This window comes from Biomphalaria glabrata, chromosome 8 (assembly GCF_947242115.1).
Source record: "Biomphalaria glabrata chromosome 8, xgBioGlab47.1, whole genome shotgun sequence".
Classification (NCBI taxonomy): domain Eukaryota; kingdom Metazoa; phylum Mollusca; class Gastropoda; family Planorbidae; genus Biomphalaria; species Biomphalaria glabrata.
In genome coordinates, this window is record NC_074718.1 from 5,385,355 (window position 1) to 5,409,100 (window position 23,746).

Here is a 23,746-nt window from a genome sequence, read left to right on the forward strand (position 1 = left end):
AATTATTTTTAAAAAAATATATAATTATACTTTGGTTGACAAAATAATAAAAACAACAATACATATTTCATGTCATTTAGTATATTCTATGGTTTAATATACATATATAATTATATTCAAACAAAACTACTCCTGTATTATATGTTATCACATGTTTTGTATCAGCATCAGGTTTTCATTCCTCTATCACGTCACCCCAAATAGTTGTTCTTTTTCCTATACAGAAACCAAAAAAAAAAAAATGACATATATCTAAGAAATGGATTATCATAAGAACTAAGATAAAAAATGTCAGAGACGAATTAAAAAAAAACAACAAAACAAAAGTTATGAGATGCTAAGAAAACCAGGGAGATAACATTTGAGTTTTTAAAAATTTCAAAAGCTATTCTAATGAACATAAACAATTTCAGATAGCAAACTTAAATTCTTGGCATACTATTATCTTATTTCAAAAGTGTAAGTTAATGAGTTGGTTTCCATGACACTGCATGAAATGAAGTTAATAATACAATAAAATTACCTCTACAATAAAAAAATGAAAATCATTTAAGTAGCCACATCACATACGTTTTGTAATAGCCTACAACTTTATGTATGGGACTACCAACAGGCTTAGTTTACAAACAGCAAAGGAACAAAAGTTGTAAAAACTATTTTTTCTGCTAATGGACCCAGCTAGGAAATAAAAACGATATAAGGAAAATTAGGAAAATGAACATCAACTGTCTATAGAAAGATGATAGAAGTATTGACCTGCAACATGGACTTTTTTTCTAGCTAGCTTTATGAAACTGAACTTTAGTTTCTTTTGCAGTCTGCTATTAATCTGAACAGCTTCATGCTGCCATAAAGGATGTTGGTTATACCGAGTTTATTGAGGTATAAGAATCTGTCTGAAGTGGGATCATTTTGGATGTTAGGCACAGTTTCTGCTGCAGGTTATTTTTTGTGGGGATTTAATTTATTGAAAAAAAATGGAGCTTAATTTTTTTTTAATAAAAAGAATTTTAAGAAAAAAAATATTATTGGGTCATCAATAATGAAGTCATAGCGAGTAATATTTAACTTACGTTTAGGGGGAGCTTGAGAAGGTTCTACTGAGCCGTCAAATTCTGTTTTGGGGAGATCTCTCGACTCTGGTAAGTGTCTTTCTGGTATAAATGGACTATCTTTGTAAGGGGCACTAGCTGGGGGCGCACTTTTGTTTCGCTTTGACAAGCTCTCTTCATATTCCTGTCTGTTTTTGCGCCTCAAATCATCATAAGTGACAGTGTTTTTCTCTTGGTTCACCGAGGGCTCCTTGACTAAAAATAAATTTAATTGCATGATAAATAAGTACCAAAATAAAACTGCTTGAGGTTAAAATCTAACATATCCTTTACAATAGTACTAGCAGGCTGGAAAGATACAACATGTGCTTTGTTATAGCACTAACTGGATGAACATAACATATGCTTTATTATAGCACTAAAAGATTGAACAAAACATGCTTTGTTATAGCACTAACTGGATGAACATTACATATGCTTTATTATAGCACTAAAAGATTGAACATAACATGCTTTATTATTACACTAACAGGATGAACATAACATGTGTTTATTATAGCACTAATAGGATGAACATAACATGTGTTTATTATAGCACTAATAGGATGAATATTACATATGCTTTATTATAGCACTAAAAGATTGAACATAACATATGCTTTATTATAACACTAAAAGAATAAACATAATGTGCTTTAAAATAGCACTAAAAGATTGAACATAGCATGTGCTTTATTATTGCACTAACAGGATGAAAGACATAAAATGTTTTGTTATTTAATGACTTAATGATAGATAGTGATAAAAATGAAGATAAAAGATGAGGGCAGTGTTTCACATGACTACGCAAACTTAGTTGCAACCTACCTATTATAGACAGGCCGAAAGATATTTGTTTTATTATAACACTAGCAGGTTGCAAAGACCTAGGTGTGATTTTTAAAAGCACAAGCCAACTAAAAACGCATTTAATAAGCTTATGGATACAAAATTCAAAAGATCATCTATATTCTATACCAATACTGCCGACCTTTACGATAAAACCACCTTGACTTAAAAGTCTATAACATGTAAAGTTAAGAAAGAATTAACAATAAGAACTATTGTTTACCTTCTCTGTCCATACTCGGCCTAAATCTATCATCAATCCCTTCAGCTGGTCTGTACTCCTCAATTTGATTTGAACTTCCCCTGCTTAAACTGTCGTCTAAAGCTGGATTGCTAGAAATTTAGAGTGAATGGAAAATGTCATTGATTTAATTTTAATTTTATACAAACAATAGATACAGGTTCTCAAGTTATTTTGAAAAAAAAACAATAAAACTAAAGAGAGCCCTTGTAAAACCAAAATAAAAATGGGACAAGATGGAGGCAAGGTCGTTCCTCAACCACCAATAGTGTTATCTAAGTTTACTCAGATATTAATCACCAACGTTTTACTGCATGAAAGATTATGCCAATGGGAATTAAGGTCTTTCATTTTAATACAGTTTTGGTGAATTCCTTTACCAAAGAAAAATAAGCATATTTGGTAATCTTATGCAGCCAAAGTGACTATTAGACTGCAGTCAAAGAGTTAAACACATGAGGCAGATTTTCACTGGTATCCAGGGAGATCAAGGAATTGCACTTAATAATCCTAATTAAAAAATCTTAACACCTGGATTTGCAGCCTACGTTATCAGTTCAGTGTACATATACTATTAACCTATACTCATCATAAAGTTAATTAGTCATTTAAAATGCAATTAAAAAAAAAAGATTTCCTTAAGTAATTCATGCACTCCAATCGATGCTCATATTGTACTGGAAAAACAAAAGTGTCTTATATGACATTTTTCCAAGCAAATGGAACAAGAAATAGTTTTGTCCTTGTTTATATCTGATTATTTAATTAGGTTACATGTTTTCATTAGTAAGTTATGGTTAAATGTTTTACACGATATTGCTATTTTACGTTTCTTCTGTACTAATTTTGTTAATCTTGCTAAGTGGGAATATTTTCTTGACATCTCTCTTACTACTCCTTTTATGACTTAAAGGATATTAAAAGTGAGGACACCTATTCTAGTATTGCTTTAGCTTGACACTACTGGACATTATATTTGTAGATCTTGCCATAAAAACCCTCTAGCATCAAGCTGCATTTTTTATAACTATTTCATCATGGATATTTTATGATAGATTTTCATTTATTATTTCAACTTGGTATTTTTATCCATCATGTCTAAACTGAAACCCTTGTCAACCTCACGATTCTAAATGAAAGGTTCAGAAAGATCTAAGTTTTTGTTGTTTTAGCTGATTGCTAAAAGCAGCATGGAAACCTTCAAGCAGATACACCTATTTTCAAAAGTCCACAAAAGAGTTTGGTTCAAGAGCACTGGGCATGCAAGTAAGACATGCTGAAGAAAATAAGAGTTATAATAATCTTAGTAACTTAGTGTTAATCAACAACCACAAAGAGGAGTGGCTCAACCAATGGGCAACAGGAAACACAGGCAGAGACATGTACAAAAAAGTGAACATGCCTAACAAACTGGACAGTATTAACTTCCTCCACCACCGCAAAGAGCAATCTACAATCTTCCAACTAAGGACTGGACACACACATCTGTTTAATTACCATCTCAATAAAATAAATCCCACACAACTCCCCCTTCGTAGACACTGTGCCCACCCTTATGAAACTGTAAACCATATCCTCTTTGAATGCCCCTTCCTAATCCACCTTAGACAGACCCTACTACCACTCCAGCCCAACATAACCAACACCCTGTATGGCAGTGCTGAACAACTGAAGAAAACAGCACACTATTTTTCCTTGGCACAGTCTGCAAAAGAGCCGACAGCTCAGCAGCAAAAAAGCTGGCTAGAAGAAGAACAAGAAGTAGTAACTTAGTTTTGGTGCTCTGAATATTTTTTCATGAGTTTAATCCATGAAGTAGAGTATGCCTGAAGACCTTTATAACGAAACGAAAAATCATGTCAGACCCTTTTCTTAGAGCATTATACATTAAAGGTTGAGAAAGATCATGGCTGCCAGTCATGCGGTATGCACGCTAGGCTATTGTTCAGTCGTCTCAATGGTCCAGAGTTCATAACCTGCCTGCTGCCATTCCCAGCTGTCCTGCAGGAGGTTTGGACTAGGAAGCAGATTATCTTCAACTCTGAAGGAACATCCAAAAACACGTAAAACAAAATATTTGTAATAATAAGATCAGTAAATGATTAGTAAAGAACTGCTCTTACAAAGTTTCACCATCAGGGGAAGATAATCCTCTTGATTTTCTTATTGCTGCAGCCAAATTAGAGTTAGGAATTTGCTCAAGGATTTTCTTTTGACATGTGGGCAAATAACTCAACTTGCCAGTAAAATAACCAAAGCCACCAGTGACTGCCATAAATTAAAAGTCAGAAATCAAACTAATTAATTGTCACATTTGTGAAATTTAAAGATTCATATTTACAAATGTAGATCTATACTAAATACATACACTGTGATTAAAGTAATAGAAATCGACATTTAGTAATTCCAGATTCAAAAATGAAATAATTTCTTTTCATGAAAATATTGTGGTTTATATGTGAAATATTTACTAATAAGAATAAAACTCATCTTAATCTTGGACATTTACTTAAAAAATCAAACTATAATTTATATTACTTGGATCAAGTTTTCTGTTAGACCAGACTTACAAGGTTCAACCCAGGACCAATACAATATATATATTTAAATCCAAATAATAAGTTTACTCTTACTAATTAGTAATTTAATTCACATCATTTACCACCAATTGGATTGAATTATGATCAAAAGTAATGTCTAACAGTAAAAACCAAACCTACTGATCATTTTAGGTATGGCTCCAAATTTTGGATGAGGAGTCCATTTTCCTGGAACATACAAAAATAATGAAACTGAGGATACATTATATTAATCAATCTCTTGCCACACAAATTATTACTAACTAGGTTGATGACTGAAGGAATGAAAATATACACAATATAATCTAATGAGAATTGTTTTCTTACAAGCTTAGGAAGTTTTTGGTGTCCTACTTTTATCTAGTCAAATACACTATATTCAAGTGCTGACCTCTTTTTGACAAAACATAAATATTGTCTATACTTCTATTAAAAAATAAATTTAAAAAACACTGAAGCCATTTATTTGTAATTTTTGCCTTACCAGTTTTCACCATGTAGTAAGCACCAGCCATGGCTCCAAAAGATAAGGGAGCAGCTGAAGAAGAATTGGAACATTTCAGTCACAAAATGTAAACCAAAAACAATCTCATAAATTTGATTACAAATAAATAAAGTCTTTTGGTTCAAATTAATTTATAGTAATATTATTTAATATTTTTAGTAATATTATTTAATTTTTTTTTTTTACTCCTCACAATGCTGTTGCAAATAAACTGGCGACACAGGTAGGGGGGTAAAAGTGTCTGTTGACAGGCTGGCACAGGGCACCATACTGCAAGCAGACAAGCATGGTGAGGAACGGCTATGTGAGAACAGGTGTGTATGCAAATCACCAGTGATATGGTGATTGTCTAGAAAGAACTGGAGACATGCATGCAGTGTTTCTGTCATTTTCAAGAAGGCTTTTGGGGACCCTATATAGAGTCCAGTAGAATAGAAGGCACTTGAGTTCAGTACAGTTATGTATAATGAAGCAATTGTACAGTCAGTGTTTCTGGCTATTGCTTATACAACATGTAATTGTTATCACATAGTTAATAATGTATCACACTATTTAATTGTTATCACATAGTTAATAAAGTATCACACTATTTGATATCAAGTTGTCAAGAGCCAGTTAGATAGATATGTATATAGACAGTTAATCTCAAGTAATAGCCAGTCTCTCAAAATCACCTTGTCTAAAAAGACGATAGTCAGCAAATTTCCTTTGATTAAAAATAAGTTTAGCAATGGTGTTCAAAAGATAAGGGGCTTAAAAAAAGGTGGCTTTTTTAAAAGGCTAGGGAGTAAACATACATATTTTTTTAAGAATAAAAAAAGAAAGAAAGAAAAAAAAAGTTTAACTACTTCTCTAAGCTTGCACCACTTATACAATATGATACTACAAGCAAGTAAAATTACCTCTAAGAAAAAAGCTGTCTCGTTCACATTCCTTCAAAACTCTTCTCTCTTCTTCTGTGATAGTCTTTAGACAAAAATTTAGAAAAAAATTTATAGTTTAAAAAAAAACAAAAAAAACAAACATTCGACACAAAGCCCTAGATATATCATATACATTCCACAACTCCAAATGTTAATTTAGTTCATTGTATACTAAAAGCTTCTTCTTTTCTTCCTCGTTCTCATTTTTATGTTGGAGTGCTCAGATGACTAGTCCAATATATGAGATGAACTGCGCAGTGGTTTCCAAATCAGGGAGCTCTCCATATAGTTTTCTTTCTATTGGGGTGTTTTGGGGCCAGTGTCTTGTACCGTGTACGGGCTTCATAGTAAAGAGATTCATTATTCAATCATATAGAATTTAGCGCATCATGACAAAAATTCTATTGCCATGTATCTCATGGCAATAAAGTTTTTAACAATACAATAAAATTTTTAATTCATTTGTTTTCTTCAAGTCACATGCTACTAAAATTTCAAAATATTGTTTATTCAGCCGTATCTGATCGAATGTCCATGACAATTCATGATATGATCATAACAACAGATAAAGGTACATATTCTATCTTTAGATATTGACAAAAATATAAAACAATGTTTGTCCTAGTCCAATGGTTTCAGCCTTTTCTTCTTAATTGTTGCAGTTAAAAGAATAAAAAAATATTACTAATTTACATCTATACTAATTATACTATTCAAATAGATCTGGCGTCTAAGACTCTAAAGCTCTAATATAATATTAGTAATAGATTACTAGATCAAGAATAGTCTATTATTTATTACATCTATCTTATTATTCTTGCCCTACCCTCAATGAGTTCAGACACAAATATTATTTCAGAGAAATAAATAACATCTAGAAACACGCTGCAATGATAATTTTTATACTGAATGTCAAACTGAATGTCAAACAAATCCAAAAGAAATGATAACCTCTGTAATGAAAAGAAGAAAAATGGTATTGTTTCAGTTAATGGGGAGAACATCAAAATGGTCCAAACTTTACATTTCCTCAGCACTTAGTCTAGATGATATTATATTAGATGTCAAATATTAGACCAACAAAAAAAAGGATAAAACTAAGATTGAGACTTCTTTGCCTTGTTACAACTGGTATGAAAGTGAATACATAAACAATGTAATAGATAACAACAAAAACCTATGGTCATACATTAAGTCTAAGAAAATAGAAACAAATGGCATAACACCATTAAAAGGAGAAGACAGCTTAACACATAACGAAGCTAAAGCTAACATCCTAAACAAATTCTTTGCATCAGCATTCTCAGCCCCAGGAGACAAAGACATATTACTTAATTTGAACCAAGTAGACAACATAGGAGATATAGAAGTACAAGAAAAGCGAATCCAAAAACTATTAGCCAACATCAAACCTAATAAAGCATCTGGACATGATGGTATTCCAGCTAGATTACTTAAAGAACTAAGCAATGAGCTAGCACCAGTGTTCAAAATACTTTTTCAGGCATCTCTTAACCAGGGCAGAGTACCAAGGGACTGGAAAGAAGCTAATGTCACCCCTCTATTTAAAAAAAGGAGAAAAATCAGACCCAGGAAACTACAGACCAGTATCACTTACTAGCATCACATGTAAAATCCTAGAACACATAATATGTAGCAGCATCATATACCACTTAGACAAACATAATGTCCTCACCCCAAACCAACATGGCTTTAGTAAATATAGATCACGTGAAACACAACAATAGGACTAATTGATGATTTTTCAAAAGGTTTAGATAATAGTGAACAAATACATGCTATCTCACTAGATTTTTCTAAGGCTTTTGAAAAAGTTCACCACCATAGTTTGCTTAAAAAATTAAAATATTTTGGCATTAATGGTCCACTGCATCAGTGGATTAAAGATTTTCTGATAGGGAGAGAACAAACTGTAAAATAAATGGCTCTAAATCAACACCGATAACAGTAAACTCAGTTGTACCTCAAGGAACAGTCTTGGGTCCACTACTATTTTTAATTTACATAAATGATTTACCAAATTGCATTAGTTCAGGAACAAAAGTCAGATTATTTGCAGACGATTGCATAATATATAGAACAATAAAAACAACACAAGACACAGATATTTTACAAAGAGAATTAGATGAATTACAGAAATGGGAATCAAATTGGAGCATGTCTTTCCACCCAGAAAAATGTCAGTTGTTAAGAGTAACAAAAAAACTAAAACAAATTAATTCCACTTATCTTATTCATGGCAAACCAGTAACACAGACTAAAAATGCAAAATACCTAGGTGCTATAATAAATGAAAAACTGTCATGGAATCCACATATTGATGAAACTATAAAAAAATCAAACAAAGCATTAGGGTTTATTAAAAGAAATTTCTATAAATCAAATAAGAACATAAAACTAAAATGTTATTTAACCTTGGTTTGGCCAATAATAGAATATGCATCATCCGTTTGGGACCCCTCAACTCAAGAAAACATTGAGAAACTGGAACAGACACAAAATAGAGCAGTGAGATTCATAACAAACGAATATTCACATTTAACCAGAGTAACACCTTTAGTAAAATCACTAAATTTAGAAAGCTTTCAGGACAGAAGACTCAAAAGTAAAGTAGCAATTATACATAAAACACTGAACCATAATCTTCAAATACAAAATTTAATAAAATACTCTGAAAGACACAAAGATAAAGGCACATTCCTCATCCCATATGCTAGGACAAATTTGTACAAATACTCCTTCTTCCCTAGTGCTATTAGAGCATGGAATGGGTTGCCTGAGCTAGCCAGGAAAAACAGTGACTTGGCGGAGTTTAAGTCATTGGTTAATATGCATGACTGAATGCATGATGCGTAGGACGTAATCATCTTCTTTTTTGAAGTAATGTCTGTATTATATAAGATAAGATGAGGCTGGTTTGGCAATCTGAACATCAAAAATAAAATAAACTTTATAAAATCCAAGATCTAAATAATATTCATACGATATTAATATAGAAATAATAATCTTTATTAATATAATGATTTATAATCCTTCTTATCTTATATATTACAGACTTTACTTCAAAAAAGAAGATAATTACGTCCTACCCATTTCATGTGTCATGCATGTTAATCAATGAATTAAACTCTGCCAAGTTGTTGGTTTTCCAGGCAAATAAAAGCAACCCATTCCATTCTTTCTCTAAAAGCACTTGGGAAGAAGGAGCACTTTTTTAAAATGAATTTGTTCCTGTGTTATGATTATGGAACAAGAAGTGTCCCTACTAAACTCTAAACTACTATCTTTGTGTCTTTCTCAGGAACTCTCTGGGTATTTCATTTAAGTCTTTGTTTTTCTATTTGTAAATTATCCTAACTCAAATGCTTTAGCCTTGGCTTGCTTGGGGAAATTGTCTAATACTTATACTAAGTTATACTACTTATATAGAGGTCTAGTTTAATTCTCTAAAATAAAAATTTGCTGTTTTATTTTCAAATTGACAATGATGACAAAAAAATCATAATGATAAAAATGAAAAAAAAAAAAGAACTTGTTTATACCGCCAATGGATTCGTCCTCGGCCTTTCAGCTGTTGCATTTGTATTTTGCATAGCGAGAGGTCTGTCTGTGAAAGAAGGTGTATTGTTTAGATCTGAGGCCATAGAGTCTTGACTAACTCTGATATATGAGAAACTCAGTCTTCCAGACCAATGACAAAAAGTGTAGACTACTATGTTTATAGATCTAAGTGTACATGTAAATTTGACTTGATCCAACTTTTTAGAATCAAGAACATCAACTCTTAGAAGTCTCATTGTAGTATCTCTATTCTAACTAGACTACTAGAGGCTAGACCTAGTAGTAATAGTACTAGAGTTAGTAGAGTTAACTATTAACTAGAGTCTAGACTAGATCTCATCTCTAGATCTAGAATAAATTACAGACGTTGTTTCAAAAGAGAAGATCTGCTAATAATTTATAAACAAACATCCTCACTGACCTCTTTATTAAATTAAAGAAGAGATAGATATGAGATTATCTAGAACTTTTAAAATTCGTATATTGAACATCATCAACGTTTAGCACTACTACTAGACTAGATCTAGGCTGATTATTATCTCCCCTTCTCAGACTCTAGCAGACGAGTCAAAAGCTCTTGCTTACTCATAGTTCATGGTTTACTAGCTTACTAGAGTAGCTAAGCTGTAAATCTAGTCTAGACTCACTCTATTCAGTTCTTATTCTAGATATAGACTCAATATAGAAAATTTCTAGATATACCACTTTATATTACTATTCAAATACTCTGAGATATATTCTAGAACTAGACCTATCAATATCATTCTTTTCTATTTCTATTATAATGATGATTTTGCAAACATTTTTTTTCCAGTGTTTATGAACTTGGAACATAAATATGATAAATATCTAGTTTTAGTTACATAGAGTCTAGCAGTAGATTCTGGTTCTGATCACTTGTGTTTTCATAGTTGTCCTAGTACCAGATCTAGAGTCTAGATCTAGATCTATATCAGCAGATCTCAACCAACCATTTAAGCTTGGCGACCCATTTTTAAAATCCCCTATGTAGTATTGTGCGACACACACACACCCCAAATCGTAAAATTATTTTCGTTCACAAACCCAAGTAATCGAAATTAAATTTAATTAGATCTATATTCTTGTAACATACATACATTTCTACTTACTTATTATTTAAATAAAAATAATTGAAATTTTATCTTTTCTATTTTTTATTCACTATATTCACTTTCCCATTTATGTGACAATTTGAAAAGCTTGACTGGGCAGTTGTAGAATGTATTCAGTATTGTATTGTCACAATAGTGTTGGGACATTCTGAGATTGTTTCTGTTTCACCAGATCAGGAATCCTCGGTACAGTCTTCACAAGATGATAGCGTTTGTCATGTACTATATGCTGGAAAACAAGTTTCTCAAAAAAAAAATTATTGAAAATGAAAGAAATGGCGCAACTCAGACTAATCGGCATATGACTACAAACACTTGATCCAGATAAGATAAGTAACTGATTTGAAAAGAAATCATTTGTCTACGGAACATCTTCAATTTTGACTTTAAAAGGACTTCTGGCAAGTGCAAATGTGATGTCAGGTAGATTAGCACCAGGAAATGTTCTTTCACAAAAATTATAATTTCATTCGTTTTTCAGGTTCAATGTCATTTTCCTCATAGAGAGGAGGTAATATTGGCATATGTAAACTTGTTTGCCAATCTGAAGTTTCATTTGGAAGGATCAGATTTATTTTCCAGAAAAATTGAGGCATGTTGCATTTGATCCTTGCAGTGACATTTTTCATTTCGTCTTGTAATTTTTGTGGCAGTGTCTTCATTACTTGTTTTTGTCAATGAGCCACACAGTGAGTTCTGGTGACTTTTGGTGACTCATTCTTTACCAAACGTTGAAATCCAGACCATCACACTAGCAAACTTGGAGCACCATCTGTGCAGATAGCACTAATATTTTTCAAAGTGATTTTATACTTTTCCAAAAATTAACCAATTTTTTGTTATACATTTCAAAAGTTTTTAAGAGACAATCAACTTTAAAATCCTTGTCGACAAAGTTCAGATGTTTGCTATCTAAATAATGTTACAGTTAAATGAGCTTTATATGTTCGGCTTATAGAACCTTGCTACAAATGACGCACTGGTTTTTTTTAGTTCCTGCTTAAACTTTTGAAGTAAAACCAAACCTTAAAGAAATTGAAATTATATTTTATTTTGTTTACGTTCTTTTGAATGAGATCCATTTTCATGGTTTGTCTCATAATAAAATATATATTTTTTATTGAATGGTCTATTAAACAATGACTAATTATTGGTTATAAATGAAATAGCTTTTCAAATTACGTCAGAACATCACCACAGAAATAATAGGTATGATTCCAAAGGACTTAACTTTGCGTTATGAATTCAATACATTTATTAATTTTAACTGTTATAAATATTTATACTGTGAAAATGAAAATGTTTTAAATCATACTGATTCAGATGTCGATCCTTGAATTACAATAACAAAATTGTAACTTCCAATAAAAAAAACTTTGTAAAATGTCAAGTTTTACACGTTAAAGTAGACAAAAAAATCCATATTTCCCATGGACACATCGACCCCTGGCAAATCGTCATTTGACCCTCAAGGGGGTCGCGACCCACAGGTTGAGAACCCCTGATCTATATAGAGTCTAGATGTAGAATATTTTATAGATCTAGGCACCATAGCATGGCATAGCCCATGCTGTCATCGTAATAAATATATAGATCTATTATATAGAGTCCAGTGTATAGTCATAGAATGGAATTCAATATGGGCACCATACAAAACAGAAAGGATATATTGTCATCTGTGCTCTTGTTTTTGGACAAAAGGAGTGAATTTGAAAACATTAGAAAACAAATAAAAGAAAATCTATTAAAAGTATTTTTGAAAAGTATTATTGTTTATAGATATCTAGTCTAATTGTCATTACCTGCTGTCTTCATAGATTGTACCTCTGATACACACATCTAGATGTTTGTTTGTTTGTTTGTAAAATGTTTTACTTAATTCGGATGTTCCTTCAGAGTTGAAGATAATTACTTCCTAGTCCAAACCTCCCGCAGGACGGGGGATGGGAGCGGGCAGGGTTTGAACCCGGGACCATCGATAAGTCCGAACAACAGTCCAGCGTGCAAACCGCACGACCAGGCAGCCATCCAATACATCTGATCTAGATCTAGAATAAAAATTTGAATCTAATGAAATTTAAGTCTAGATCTAGTTATTAGTTAATGCAGAACTCTAAGACTTTGTTGTGGTACAAATCAGGATGACAGGTTGAGGGAATTGTGCAAATATAGCTGCAAATTAAAGAAGTTTTAGAATCCTTTTCTTATCCTTGTGACTTGAATTACTTTGAAGCTCTTTACAAGTGTATTCAAGAATGTAGATTTTTTTCCAAAAAATTATTAGTCACAATTAAACCAATCATACAAACAGAAAAAAAAGCAACACTAAACCATCACACATACAAAAACATTATGTAATAAAATGCTAAAATGAAGTCAAAGAAAATGATTTTTTTTTTCAATAATATTTCTTGTTTCCTACATTATCACATTTGTTTGTTTTCATGTAACATCAGTGAAATTATATTTTTAGGATCAACTTGTTTACAGTTTCCACATAGATATTGATCTTGGATATTTATTTGAATATGATGGTAAGAGAAGTTCACTAGAGACATATAAAGAAAATATATAAGCTACAAATTTAAATAAAAAATGATTGGAATTCAAAAATATTAGGATTTTCTTGTCCAAGGGTTATTGTAGTGTTTCCACAATATTTGTTGTGCCTAGGAAGCAAAGAAAAGATTTACTGAATAGTTCTGATAACAAACAAAAATGTTTGATTAGCATCACTAAATAACTTACTATATACAAATATGTTAGAACATTCTTTTTTTGAAGGAACATCACCAACCTGTATAAATTTACATTTTTAAAAATAGAATATTGAATTAGTCAATGTGTTATTTTAAATTCACATTCAAGACATCCAACTGACTATAGGCATTGCGTCATTTCCTTGTATCTTTTTAAATTCTTTCTTTTTAGAAATAGATAAGTAGAGATTATTTGCATAGAATGCTATTTCTTCCAGCCTATTTAACCTAGATGGAGGTTCTGGCATGGCCTTTCATTGGATTTTTTTACACTAAACAATTTCCAACAGTTAATATCAGTAAGAAAATAGATATTACAATGCAACTTTAAAAAGTCTCTTAAATATAAAGTTTCATGCATGACATCGAAATCTGTACTATCACCATTTTGACTTACAATGGAAGTGGAGATCAATTGGAATTTCTACAAGGATTGCCCCTCAGTATATATTAACTGTTTCCAAAATTTCTTTTCTTACTATAGACATATTCAACTTATGGCTTTTTCAGATTGAGGAAAGAGGGAACACCTCTAATATAAATATAAAAAGTAGCATATTTTATTTAAATTATTTTTAATTATTTTTTAAAAAATATTTGCAATTTTGAAGCTGAAATGCAATTTTTAATGAGTGGGGCCTGCGATGTCCCCCTTCCACATATAAGCTAGCTCCTTGATGTAGGCCTACCATAAATTATAAAATGGATGCCTTAAATAGCATCTCTTTTTCTGGAGTATACATACAAGTAAGTGCCACTCTGATAAATTTCCAGAGGGCATTCTAAATAATAAAAATGAGTGTTAATATATATTGGTAAGAAATAATGGGGGGGGGGGAGATAGAGATTTACTTGGAAATAAAAAGTATACTTAATGTGAGCTTGGGTGAAAAGAAAGTTAAACAATTGTCTGAAATTTTAAATATTTTTTAACACAAAAAGTATTATTTCTCCATAGTATCATTAGGCAATAGAATACTAAAATATCCCTTAGAAAGCTCAAGTCTGTTTCAGGAGGTAAGCACTTTATCAAAGTATATTATATAGTATATAATTTTATTATTTGAATTAGATTAAAAAAAAAAAACTTAATGCATAATATTATTGTATTTTATAGCAAGATTGAATGTATTATAATGAAAATGGGAAGTTACATTGCAGCCTTATTATGCATGTGTTATGATCATACCACAGATTATATTTCACTTTTGCCAAAGTCACGACCTGCTTCCTCCAAAAACAACATTAGCTCAAGTGTATGCTCATCTTAAAATAGTGCATTTTCCATCCTGTGGGTATGCTTTTAAATACAAACACTTTAATTTTGTTAACACAGTATAAATATGATACACACAGTAAAAAAAAAATTTTAAAGATAAGTTAGTAATTGACATAGTTACCATGTATGTAAAAGTAAAGTGATACTTGTTGGTTTATGGGAGAAGATGATGTTGATATCTCCTGTTATGTAGATGAAACAATCTTGAAACCGCTTAGTTTTGGAAGCCAAACTTATTAATGCTTTCAATTATCAAAAGTCTCACTGAGCTTTGGCATAAAACACTTAACCAGAAAAAGTTAAAAGTATCTGTACAGTTTAAAAAGTAAAGTTCCCCTTTCAGACCTTCCCATCTTTAGGGCAGATGATGTAATGGTCATCTATTTCTGTGGCCCATGGTTTTACGAGGTGACTTGTGGCCAGCACAATGACCTTCGATGAAGTCCAGTAGGGAATCGGCGCCGGAGGCGCCATTATCCCGTTGATGGTTAGAAAGGCTTTTATCCAACCACCAGGCCTGGACATGGGGTTCTTCACCCCTGTCCTGTCTGAGGGCACCCAACGGTAGGCGGCCATATTGGTTGACTGACTGGTAAAACCGGGCCGTGCCGTGTACACAGCGCACCGTCCCCGAATCTTAAGTCACCCGCTATAAGTGTCAGGGACAGCGCTGACTGCGGGGAGCTTGTCTCATATTCCTATACTGTAACCGCCACTATTCCGTGCAAGGGCCGCCAATCCAGCAATCCGGAACTGATGACGACCCCCTTTGTGGAACGGCGTGGCGGACTTTTTGGACTGGGTTGCAGGTTACTTGTTCCATCCCCACCCCGAGTGAGATAAAAAAAACAAAAGCTCACCCAGGGAGACCTGCTAGAAGGCCTGGTTCGCTACTCGTTCTTAGCCTGTCCAGATCCACCTCTGGATGTTTCCACCGGAGGGCCATGCTGAGGCGACGGGTAGCTGGAAATCCTCCGGAGCACAATGACCAGCCACCTTTACTTTTCCCCAACTAATTCCAGGTACTGATTAGAGCTGGGTGGACTCAGAGGCACCCAAGATCCCAGTCTTTGCCAGGATTTGAACCTGGGACCTCTGTACAGAAGCCAAGCGCTTTACCACTCAGCCCCCACACCTCCTCTGTACAGTTTAATGACCAGAAATTATGAACAATTGTCAATGATTTAACTCTAAAATTTTAAAAAATTTGATTTTGAAATGACACTTATATATATTGTTTTCTTTTGTGAAACGTTTTGTGCATGCATTTTTTAAAGATTTTTTGGGGTTCAGTAGAAATGCATATATATGTTATAACTATGTCTTATTCAATATTTAATCTTTCACCCTCAGATTTGATATTGGTAGTTTATCAGACCTCATAAAGTATATAAATTATCCAGGTTTTGTTAAAGTTGTTGGTGTTGTGATTGGTATCTCAGGATTAGTCAAATATACGTAAGTAGCTAACCCATATATCGTTATCAACATTGTTGGTCTATTTAAATCATTGTTTAAATTACAATAGAAATGTAATGCAGATTAGCCTTATCTAGGAAGTGTGGAAATTGTTAATTCATGAAAAAATAATATTAAAATATCAAAAAGATGTTAAAACTTGTGTAAGAAAATAAAAAAGTATATTAATACATTACAAATTAGCCTTTTGGTCATGTTGCAATAGAAATATCCTCATTTTATGTAATGCTTTAATCTCCAGGCAAAGTACAAAGTATATATGTCCTCTAACTGAATGTCCAGGTCATGATGGAAATCATTACATCAGAATGCATGTATCAGGTGCTTTGGAGACTCACATTGTCAGGTAAACATCACATTGCAATGTCACAATTTCAAGTCCTGATCATGATAGTATTCTGCAGCACTCTGTTGTAACCAATCATAATTTTCCTTTACAGAAATGATTTCAGGTGTGGGTTTTGTGGTGAAATTTTGGAGGAAGCTATCTCATTTCGTAACTTATCAGGTGCAGTTAATGTATTTCCATCAATAGTTAGTTGCTTATCGTACAAGCCATAAATGAAAATTATTTTATGAATAATATAAGATTATAATTATAGAATTAAATAGGTACTGGTAACTTAATCGACATTCATTATCATTGTGGCAAATAACTTCCATCCAAAGTAAAGGGTACATTTTTTGGTGTCTTAATTATTCCAATGACCTATAGTCTAAATATTGAATAAAGAATCTTTTGAAGATCTCATTAAATTTTAAACTTGAAGAGCTTGCTTGCTAACTTTTTTTTTCTTGTGATTTCAAGATAAAATGGTGATAGAAATTGTACCTGTGAAGATTGTCAACTCTGGCCAAAAGATCATCCTAAGTAATGAACGTCTTCAGGCCATCAATGTTATCTTAAGAGGTAAGATTGCCTTTAAGGAATAGTTGAATAATAAAGAATTGAATAAAAAAATAATTTTTAAAATAGACATAAATACAATTTATTTTTGACACATATTTATACACAGTTTGTTATTTATAATGACAATTTTGTGAAAGAATGGATATATTTAAAGTTTGTACTGAATATTTTTTTTTTCACTTTCAACAACTCAGATGAGCAAGTGAATTCAATAGAGCTAGGACAGGGGTGTACAGTAGTTGGGACATGTCGTGTTGACAGGAATGCAGAAGACGTTGTGATCAGTTTAGAGGTATACACTATTTTTCACTTTTTATCTTATCTTATAAATTACAGATATTCCTTCAAAAGAGAAGATAATTGCATCCTATCCATGTGTTAATCTAGTCATGCATGTTAATTAGAGATTTTTTATGCTTCTAAGTCATTGGTTTTCCTGGCTGAATCAGCAGCCCATTCCATGCTCTATTAGCTCTAGGGAAGAAGAAGCTCTTGTACAAATCAGTCCTAGCATATGGAATAAGAAATATGCTTTTATCTTTGTAACTTTTCTACTATTTTATTAGGTTATCTTTTTGTATTTGATAGTTATGGTTCAGTGTTTTTTTTTATAATTGCTACTTTACTTTTTAGTCTTCCATCCTGAAGTGTCTCTAAGTTTAGTGATTTTACTAATGGTATTACTCTAGTCAAATGTGAATATTTGTTTGTTAAAAATCTTACAGCTCTATTTTGCATCTGTTATAGTTTCTCTTGAGTTGAGGGGTCCCAAACAGAGCATTGGTCTAACTAAAAATTTCTTTTAATAAATCCTAATGCTTTGTTTGATTTTTTGCAATAATTTGTCAATATGGGGATTCCATGAAAACATTTTCATTTGGCTAGTCATTATCTGATTATTTTGATAATTTGCTTTGTTTAAATACCTGTATCATGCTAAGTATACTTCTGAACATTTAATGGTAACCTTTTTTTGTATTTCTTTAAAGGCCAACAATATAATGAAGGTAAGATTGTATGTTATTTTGTATTAATTCCTTATTGTAATATATATTTAGTGTTTTTATAGGATTTAGTTGTTTCTTAAAGACTGTTCCATGTGCATTTGGTAATGCACATAAAGTACATAATAATCCAGTTCACTCAATAAAGATTTCTTACACTTATTGAAATGTACTTAAGTAGTCCACACTATTGTAATACAATGATGATTATAAAGATGTAAGAAGATTATATGTTGTATAATAATAACTAAATCTTTATAATACAGTTTAAACCAAGTTTCTTGGTCTCTTTGTCCACATCTTCCAGAATTATTCAAAAGCTGCATGATGGTAAGTGCATTGCTATTAAGTTAGAGCATGTACAATGTTCATACATTTCAAAAACTAAAATCTTTTCTTGTGTTATGTATTTTAAGAATCAAACTCTTCAAGTGGTGGCTATGACTTAAACTTGTTTTTTCCTAAATAAACAGCAATTTTGACACAAAAAAAATATGTTTGATGGTTTATTGAGTATTGTATTCAATCAGTTTTTATTTCAATAAAAGTTTTCAAGGAAAAATTAAAGTTACATATTGCTGTGCATATATAAGCTTTTAGATGTGGCAGTATTGAAACATACTCATTTTGTATTCATTCGCAGTGTGCAGTAGATCACCTTGGCTTTGGCCATTTTTCTTAGCTCACATATTTGGAGGTAACCTATACAATATTTTATTTGAACTTAAAATTTTTTAAATTTTTATTCCTGGCTATATTTAAGCCATCATATATATTAGATCACAGAGAAGATTTCACAAATAAAAGTTAAACAAAACAATATGTGTTTCATTATTAGCCAGAATTGTACCAGGAGGCTATATGATCAAATTAAGGCTTTTACTTTTAATTAGCCTTGTACTAGACCCTGAGGTAAACTTATTTGATTTATTCATTAAATGTTGGGCTTTTTTAAAATTTAAATAATATTTCTCAACTAGTGTATCAATGAGTTAAGTTTTTTATTTCTTAATACTTACACTTGTTTATCATTTCAAAAACTCAGATTTTTTTATTTGGTTTATTGATTTTTTTCATTATCTTAATTTTTTGTTCTTGAATAAATATATTTTCTAAACTTTTTACTGTTTTATTCAGAATCGAAGACATTGCCATTATTATTATCATTATTATTATTATTATCACCTTAATAAATCTCACGCATAGGATAATAACATTATAGCATTGTCCCTGAAGACTAGGAAAAGTGTAGTAATTTGATGATATATTTATCTATCACTTTGCCCTTCTGATTTATCTTAGTGTTTGTTATACAATGTATTACAAATTAAAATAGGATTAAGCCTGCTTTTAACCTGCTATTTTTGTAAGAATGTATCTCTTGTGTCAAGCCATGGTCTTATTAATGAGGTTTCAATGTAACTTTAACTATTAATCTCAATAATTCCATTTAGCTTTATATATGTATATACTTGCCTTTGTCTCATCTTGGACATACTGGATTTTACTGTGCTGTACTAAATTGTTTAGCGTAAATTGTTGAATCATAATTTATGAAGCATTTTGAATCTGAGAGCTTTATTTTTTATATAGGGTCCTTGGATGCCTACTTGAAAATGATTGAACATCGCTAGTCCCTTCTGGATGATGATATGACAATATCATGCATTAATTACATGAGTAGTGCTCGGGTCACAGTAGGTTCCAGGAGCAGTGCCCATCTTTACTTGTCACCATTGACTGCTTGCCTAATGCTAAGTTGTGTTATCTGTGTCTGCTGATGACACAAATCATTACCCCTACCTGTATCTCCACCCCAGTTATAACTTTATATATAGGTTTGCTTAAATTAATATAGCAAGCCATTGAAATCTTTTTTAACTTATTTGATACTTTAAAAGTAATAATGTAATAGTATTTTATGTGCTTCTTTTTGTATATTGATCTTTGTTTTGTATACAGGTCAACTACTTACACATTTTGAGTATTGGAAAAGAGAGCAGTCTATACTTTTCTTTAGTTCAGTTTGCACAGAAATTTGCCCAGCGTTTCTTCCCTGTGTCTGTAGCATCTCCACTCTCTGGGAAAGTGATGAAAGATAAATACACATGGGCACCTTATTTTTTACAAGGCATGTATCAAACATTTAATTTAAGCTTTAGACATTTTATATGTAGTAAATATCAGCCTAGACTTATTAAGATGTCAGTGTAAGCCTACACTATAAATTAGTTAAATTTGAAAGATAGGAATGAAGGATGTATGTTTTGTAATGCAAGTTTTTTGGAAAACATGTGAAGCTTTAGACAGTATGGAAAGACTGGATTGATGATGAGAGTATCTGTTTGTCAGAAATGAAAAATTAATCTTGTGGTTTTGATTGACAGCTATACATTATAATGGTTATGAAATGGCATATTTTTTTTTTTAGCTTAATTTTTTTTTTATTTCTTTACTTTGTTTCTGGATGTCAGTTTAATTTCCGACTCTGCCTTAGCATTTTGTTTATAAGCCATCAAATAAACTCTTGTTTAGGTGGCTCATTATTTATGTCCTGTGGGGGAGTTTGCTCTTTAGGCAATGTGAGTGAATGGAAAAAGGCCAAGAAAGAGCAACTACAAACAGGTGACATTAGACAACACTTAATACAATACTCATATATTATTTAGAGGATTGAATAGTATTAAATATATGCACATTATGTTTGCTATTAAACTAAAGACACTCCTTGTATATTAAGAACACTCTTGACATGTACAAGACATTTGAAATGATGCTAAATTATTCATTTTCCTAATAAATGATGACATTCTTTTAGGTTACTTCTTTAGTCCAATGTATAGGAAATGTTTGAAAATGTAGGATGATGTATTTCAATGAATTAGCTATTTTAATAGCATGCTTCTAAATTTAATCATTTCTTCAAAAGTAGGCCTACTTATATTAGTGTCTATTCACCTGTAATAAATATTTTTCTCTTTTTGAATATGTAAATTTAGTAATGCTTTATATAAAAATGAAAAGTGGTAGTTTTAAAAACTTATATTCTGAGTTTTCCTAGATAAATCAATAGCCATTTAAGAACTACTTTAAAAATAATGCCTTTTTGTTTTCAGTTTTGTCTACAAGTAAAATATTTGTGGATCTATCCTCTAAGCATACTGGTGGATTATATCAACAACTTTCTTTTCCACTCAAGTGCCATGTTTGGGGATTGAATGAACCTTCAGTTAAAGACAAGTTATCTACACATTCTACAGATGTACTGAATGGACAGTACAGTACTGGAGATTTATCCAAGAGCTTTATGGAGTAGGTCATTGTGTAGATTTAACTTTGGTTCCATATGCTTGTAATTGCCAAAAGTCTAATGCAGTACCTATAAAATGCTTACAATGGCATGCATCTCAAATAACCTATGAAAACCAGTCCAACTCCTAGCCTTCACGTGGGGCTCAGATATTGAGTCAGGCTTTACTGTTATCACTGACAAGAGAAGGCAAGCAACTGTTGCCTAATCCAGTAAGCTTTGGGCAGGAGGGACACATTAGTCTTTGCTGGCTACCCACCTAGGAGAAGGAAAACTTTTAGGCCAAATCTCATCTGCCTAGTGGCTATATGCAAACATGGGAAAGGCTTTGGAAGTCAACCCTGAGAAAAAAATCAGGAGCTTGTGATCCTCGGTAGCACATAGGCAGAACCTATGATGACACTGATCCCAAACTGTATCTGCACCTGCGTTTCCTTTGGACAGCTGTGTGGATAAGGGGAAACTTTTGTATGGGTACATCATTCAGACCTTAGCTGTTGCCTAGACTTTCATATCATTTCTATTTCATTTCTAATTTCTTTTTGCTCTGATGGAGGTCAAACAAAGAGATAAAACTTAAAATATCCAAATAATTAACTTTATACAATACAATTCTAATGTTATCTCAATATTTTTTTTTCTCCTTGTCCGTAGTGCATTTAGCTACATCTGTTTTTTAGATTGTGGAGATCTTGGAACAGAAGAGGAGACAGCAAGGGATGTAGCTCAACATATAATATCATCTCATGTAGTGGATAATGATTCTGATCTATTTGACATACCCTTTGAAGAAATAGACTATGTAAGAGTTTTGAGACTTGTCTTATACTTTCAATCTACATCATACTTTCATGTTCATTGTGAATGGAAAATGCAGAGTTAAATACATGACCATGAAAATGAGTTCACTGCCTACTAAACAGATGAATCATAATTTCTTAAAAATTAAAATGCAATTAAATAATTTTGTGTATTGTTCTAATATATATTTTTAAAAGATACCTACTTCTTATCATATATTATAGGTTACAAAAAGCTCTTTCCGGAATGATGTTTCAAATGAATCAAAATATGGGGCATAAAGAAATGAAAAAAACAATTTTAAAAAGTCTCTTTTTCTTTAGTGCATATGTTAGGATTATAAATTCAAATCAAATTATAAAAAGCAGATAATTAAGCCACTTTTTATAACTTTGAAATTACATTGACATAAAAAGTCCAAGCAAAGTTTTGTAATTATTGGTGATAGCTTACTGGCAAGGTAGTCCAATAAAAAATAGTTCACTAAATTTAAAATTGTTTTTGTATGTAGAAGATAATTTGAAAACTGCTTTGTGAAGTATGTATGTTTATCTGAGTGAATAGTCGCCACATTGGATAGCTGTCGTCTCAATGGTCCTGGGTTCAAACCCTGCTCCACGCCATCACCCATCGTCCTGCTGGATGTTTGGGCTAGGATGTAATCTTCTTGAAGGAACATCAAAAACATGTAAAATGAACAAATACATTTCTGAGTGTAAATGATTGTCATTCATTACTCATTACAAAATATAATAACAATAATCACTTGACTTAGTTTGTACTTCAACTTCACACTGGTGTCCTAAACTGTAGGCATATACAATTATTTCTAGGATTGCTCTTTATCTGCACCCTTCTCTGCACACTTTTTTTTTTAGTCAGAGCAGTTTACCAAGTTCATACAGTAAGTCAGCACCACCTGTTGAGACGTACATTCTTGAAACACACATTACTAATGAGTGTCTTGTACTATCATTTTGTTTCAGTTTATTTCTTTGGCCAGACAAACTGACAGTAAACTAACTCCTGCAGCTGAAGAAGTTGTACAAAGCTACTACAAAACCAGCAGGATGACCAGGAGCTCTGGGTTGACTGGATCACATGTGCCTCCTTCAGCCATGCAGACTTTGTGAGTCAAAATGTGGGCAATCTTTATCATCTAAGTTGTGAATGATCGAATTGTTTCATTTCAGTACTTTGCAATTAACTAATATATATCACACAGAGAATTCATGAGAAATGGACTAATTCCTTTGTTCAGATAAATGTTTCTCCGTTAGTGTGAAGAGCATGTGTATTCG

General features: G+C 32.0%; 2 protein-coding genes across 5 annotated transcripts in view; one reads left to right on the top strand and one right to left on the bottom strand.

Moving 5' to 3' along the window:
* On the bottom strand, nucleotides 1-10,210 carry LOC106057317 (OCIA domain-containing protein 1-like). 2 transcript variants are annotated; one of them, XM_056037461.1, is made up of 8 exons: nucleotides 10,192-10,210; nucleotides 6,168-6,231; nucleotides 5,245-5,298; nucleotides 4,902-4,949; nucleotides 4,305-4,449; nucleotides 2,164-2,273; nucleotides 1,074-1,307; nucleotides 1-216 (listed from the first exon to the last, which is right to left on the bottom strand). In XM_056037461.1, the coding sequence occupies exons 3-8, from the start codon at nucleotides 5,273-5,275 to the stop codon at nucleotides 176-178; spliced, it is 609 nt and encodes a 202-aa protein (XP_055893436.1). In that variant the 5' UTR covers nucleotides 5,276-5,298; nucleotides 6,168-6,231; nucleotides 10,192-10,210; the 3' UTR covers nucleotides 1-175. The 2 variants fall into 2 exon arrangements, with proteins under 2 accessions (XP_055893436.1, XP_013069926.2); XM_013214472.2 differs by lacking the exon at nucleotides 10,192-10,210 and adding an exon at nucleotides 9,752-9,968.
* Nucleotides 10,014-23,746, top strand: part of LOC106057296 (minichromosome maintenance domain-containing protein 2-like) — a 16,866-nt gene continuing 3,133 nt past the window's right edge. Inside the window, exons 1-19 of one of the 3 annotated variants that reach the window (XM_056037458.1) lie at nucleotides 10,014-10,066; nucleotides 11,076-12,653; nucleotides 13,377-13,437; nucleotides 14,621-14,679; nucleotides 14,857-14,957; nucleotides 16,295-16,399; nucleotides 16,662-16,766; nucleotides 16,861-16,928; nucleotides 17,229-17,330; nucleotides 17,525-17,622; nucleotides 18,320-18,337; nucleotides 18,601-18,664; nucleotides 18,978-19,031; nucleotides 19,173-19,246; nucleotides 20,297-20,465; nucleotides 20,870-20,959; nucleotides 21,451-21,646; nucleotides 22,299-22,446; nucleotides 23,432-23,574. In XM_056037458.1, the coding sequence (XP_055893433.1) occupies nucleotides 12,531-12,653; nucleotides 13,377-13,437; nucleotides 14,621-14,679; nucleotides 14,857-14,957; nucleotides 16,295-16,399; nucleotides 16,662-16,766; nucleotides 16,861-16,928; nucleotides 17,229-17,330; nucleotides 17,525-17,622; nucleotides 18,320-18,337; nucleotides 18,601-18,664; nucleotides 18,978-19,031; nucleotides 19,173-19,246; nucleotides 20,297-20,465; nucleotides 20,870-20,959; nucleotides 21,451-21,646; nucleotides 22,299-22,446; nucleotides 23,432-23,574 (1,778 nt within the window). In that variant the 5' untranslated portion in view covers nucleotides 10,014-10,066; nucleotides 11,076-12,530. Of the gene's footprint in view, nucleotides 10,067-10,120; nucleotides 12,654-13,376; nucleotides 13,438-13,463; nucleotides 14,680-14,856; nucleotides 14,958-16,294; nucleotides 16,400-16,661; nucleotides 16,767-16,860; nucleotides 16,929-17,228; nucleotides 17,331-17,524; nucleotides 17,623-18,319; nucleotides 18,338-18,600; nucleotides 18,665-18,977; nucleotides 19,032-19,172; nucleotides 19,247-20,296; nucleotides 20,466-20,869; nucleotides 20,960-21,450; nucleotides 21,647-22,298; nucleotides 22,447-23,431; nucleotides 23,575-23,746 lie in introns of those variants that run through there. The other 2 variants (XM_056037459.1, XM_056037460.1) reach the window with 2 other exon arrangements.

Bases quoted from the DNA above. Each gene is read 5' to 3' on its own strand.
- LOC106057317 (XM_013214472.2), bottom strand. From the start codon at position 9,853: ATGGCCTCAGATCTAAACAATACACCTTCTTTCACAGACAGACCTCTC. The intron at 5,299-6,167 runs GTAATTTTACTT...ATTCTTCTTCAG, and splicing joins AGACAGCTTTTTTCTTAGAG to CTGCTCCCTTATCTTTTGGA. The intron at 2,274-4,304 runs GTAAGAGCAGTT...CTAAATTTCTAG, and splicing joins TCCCCTGATGGTGAAACTTT to CAATCCAGCTTTAGACGACA.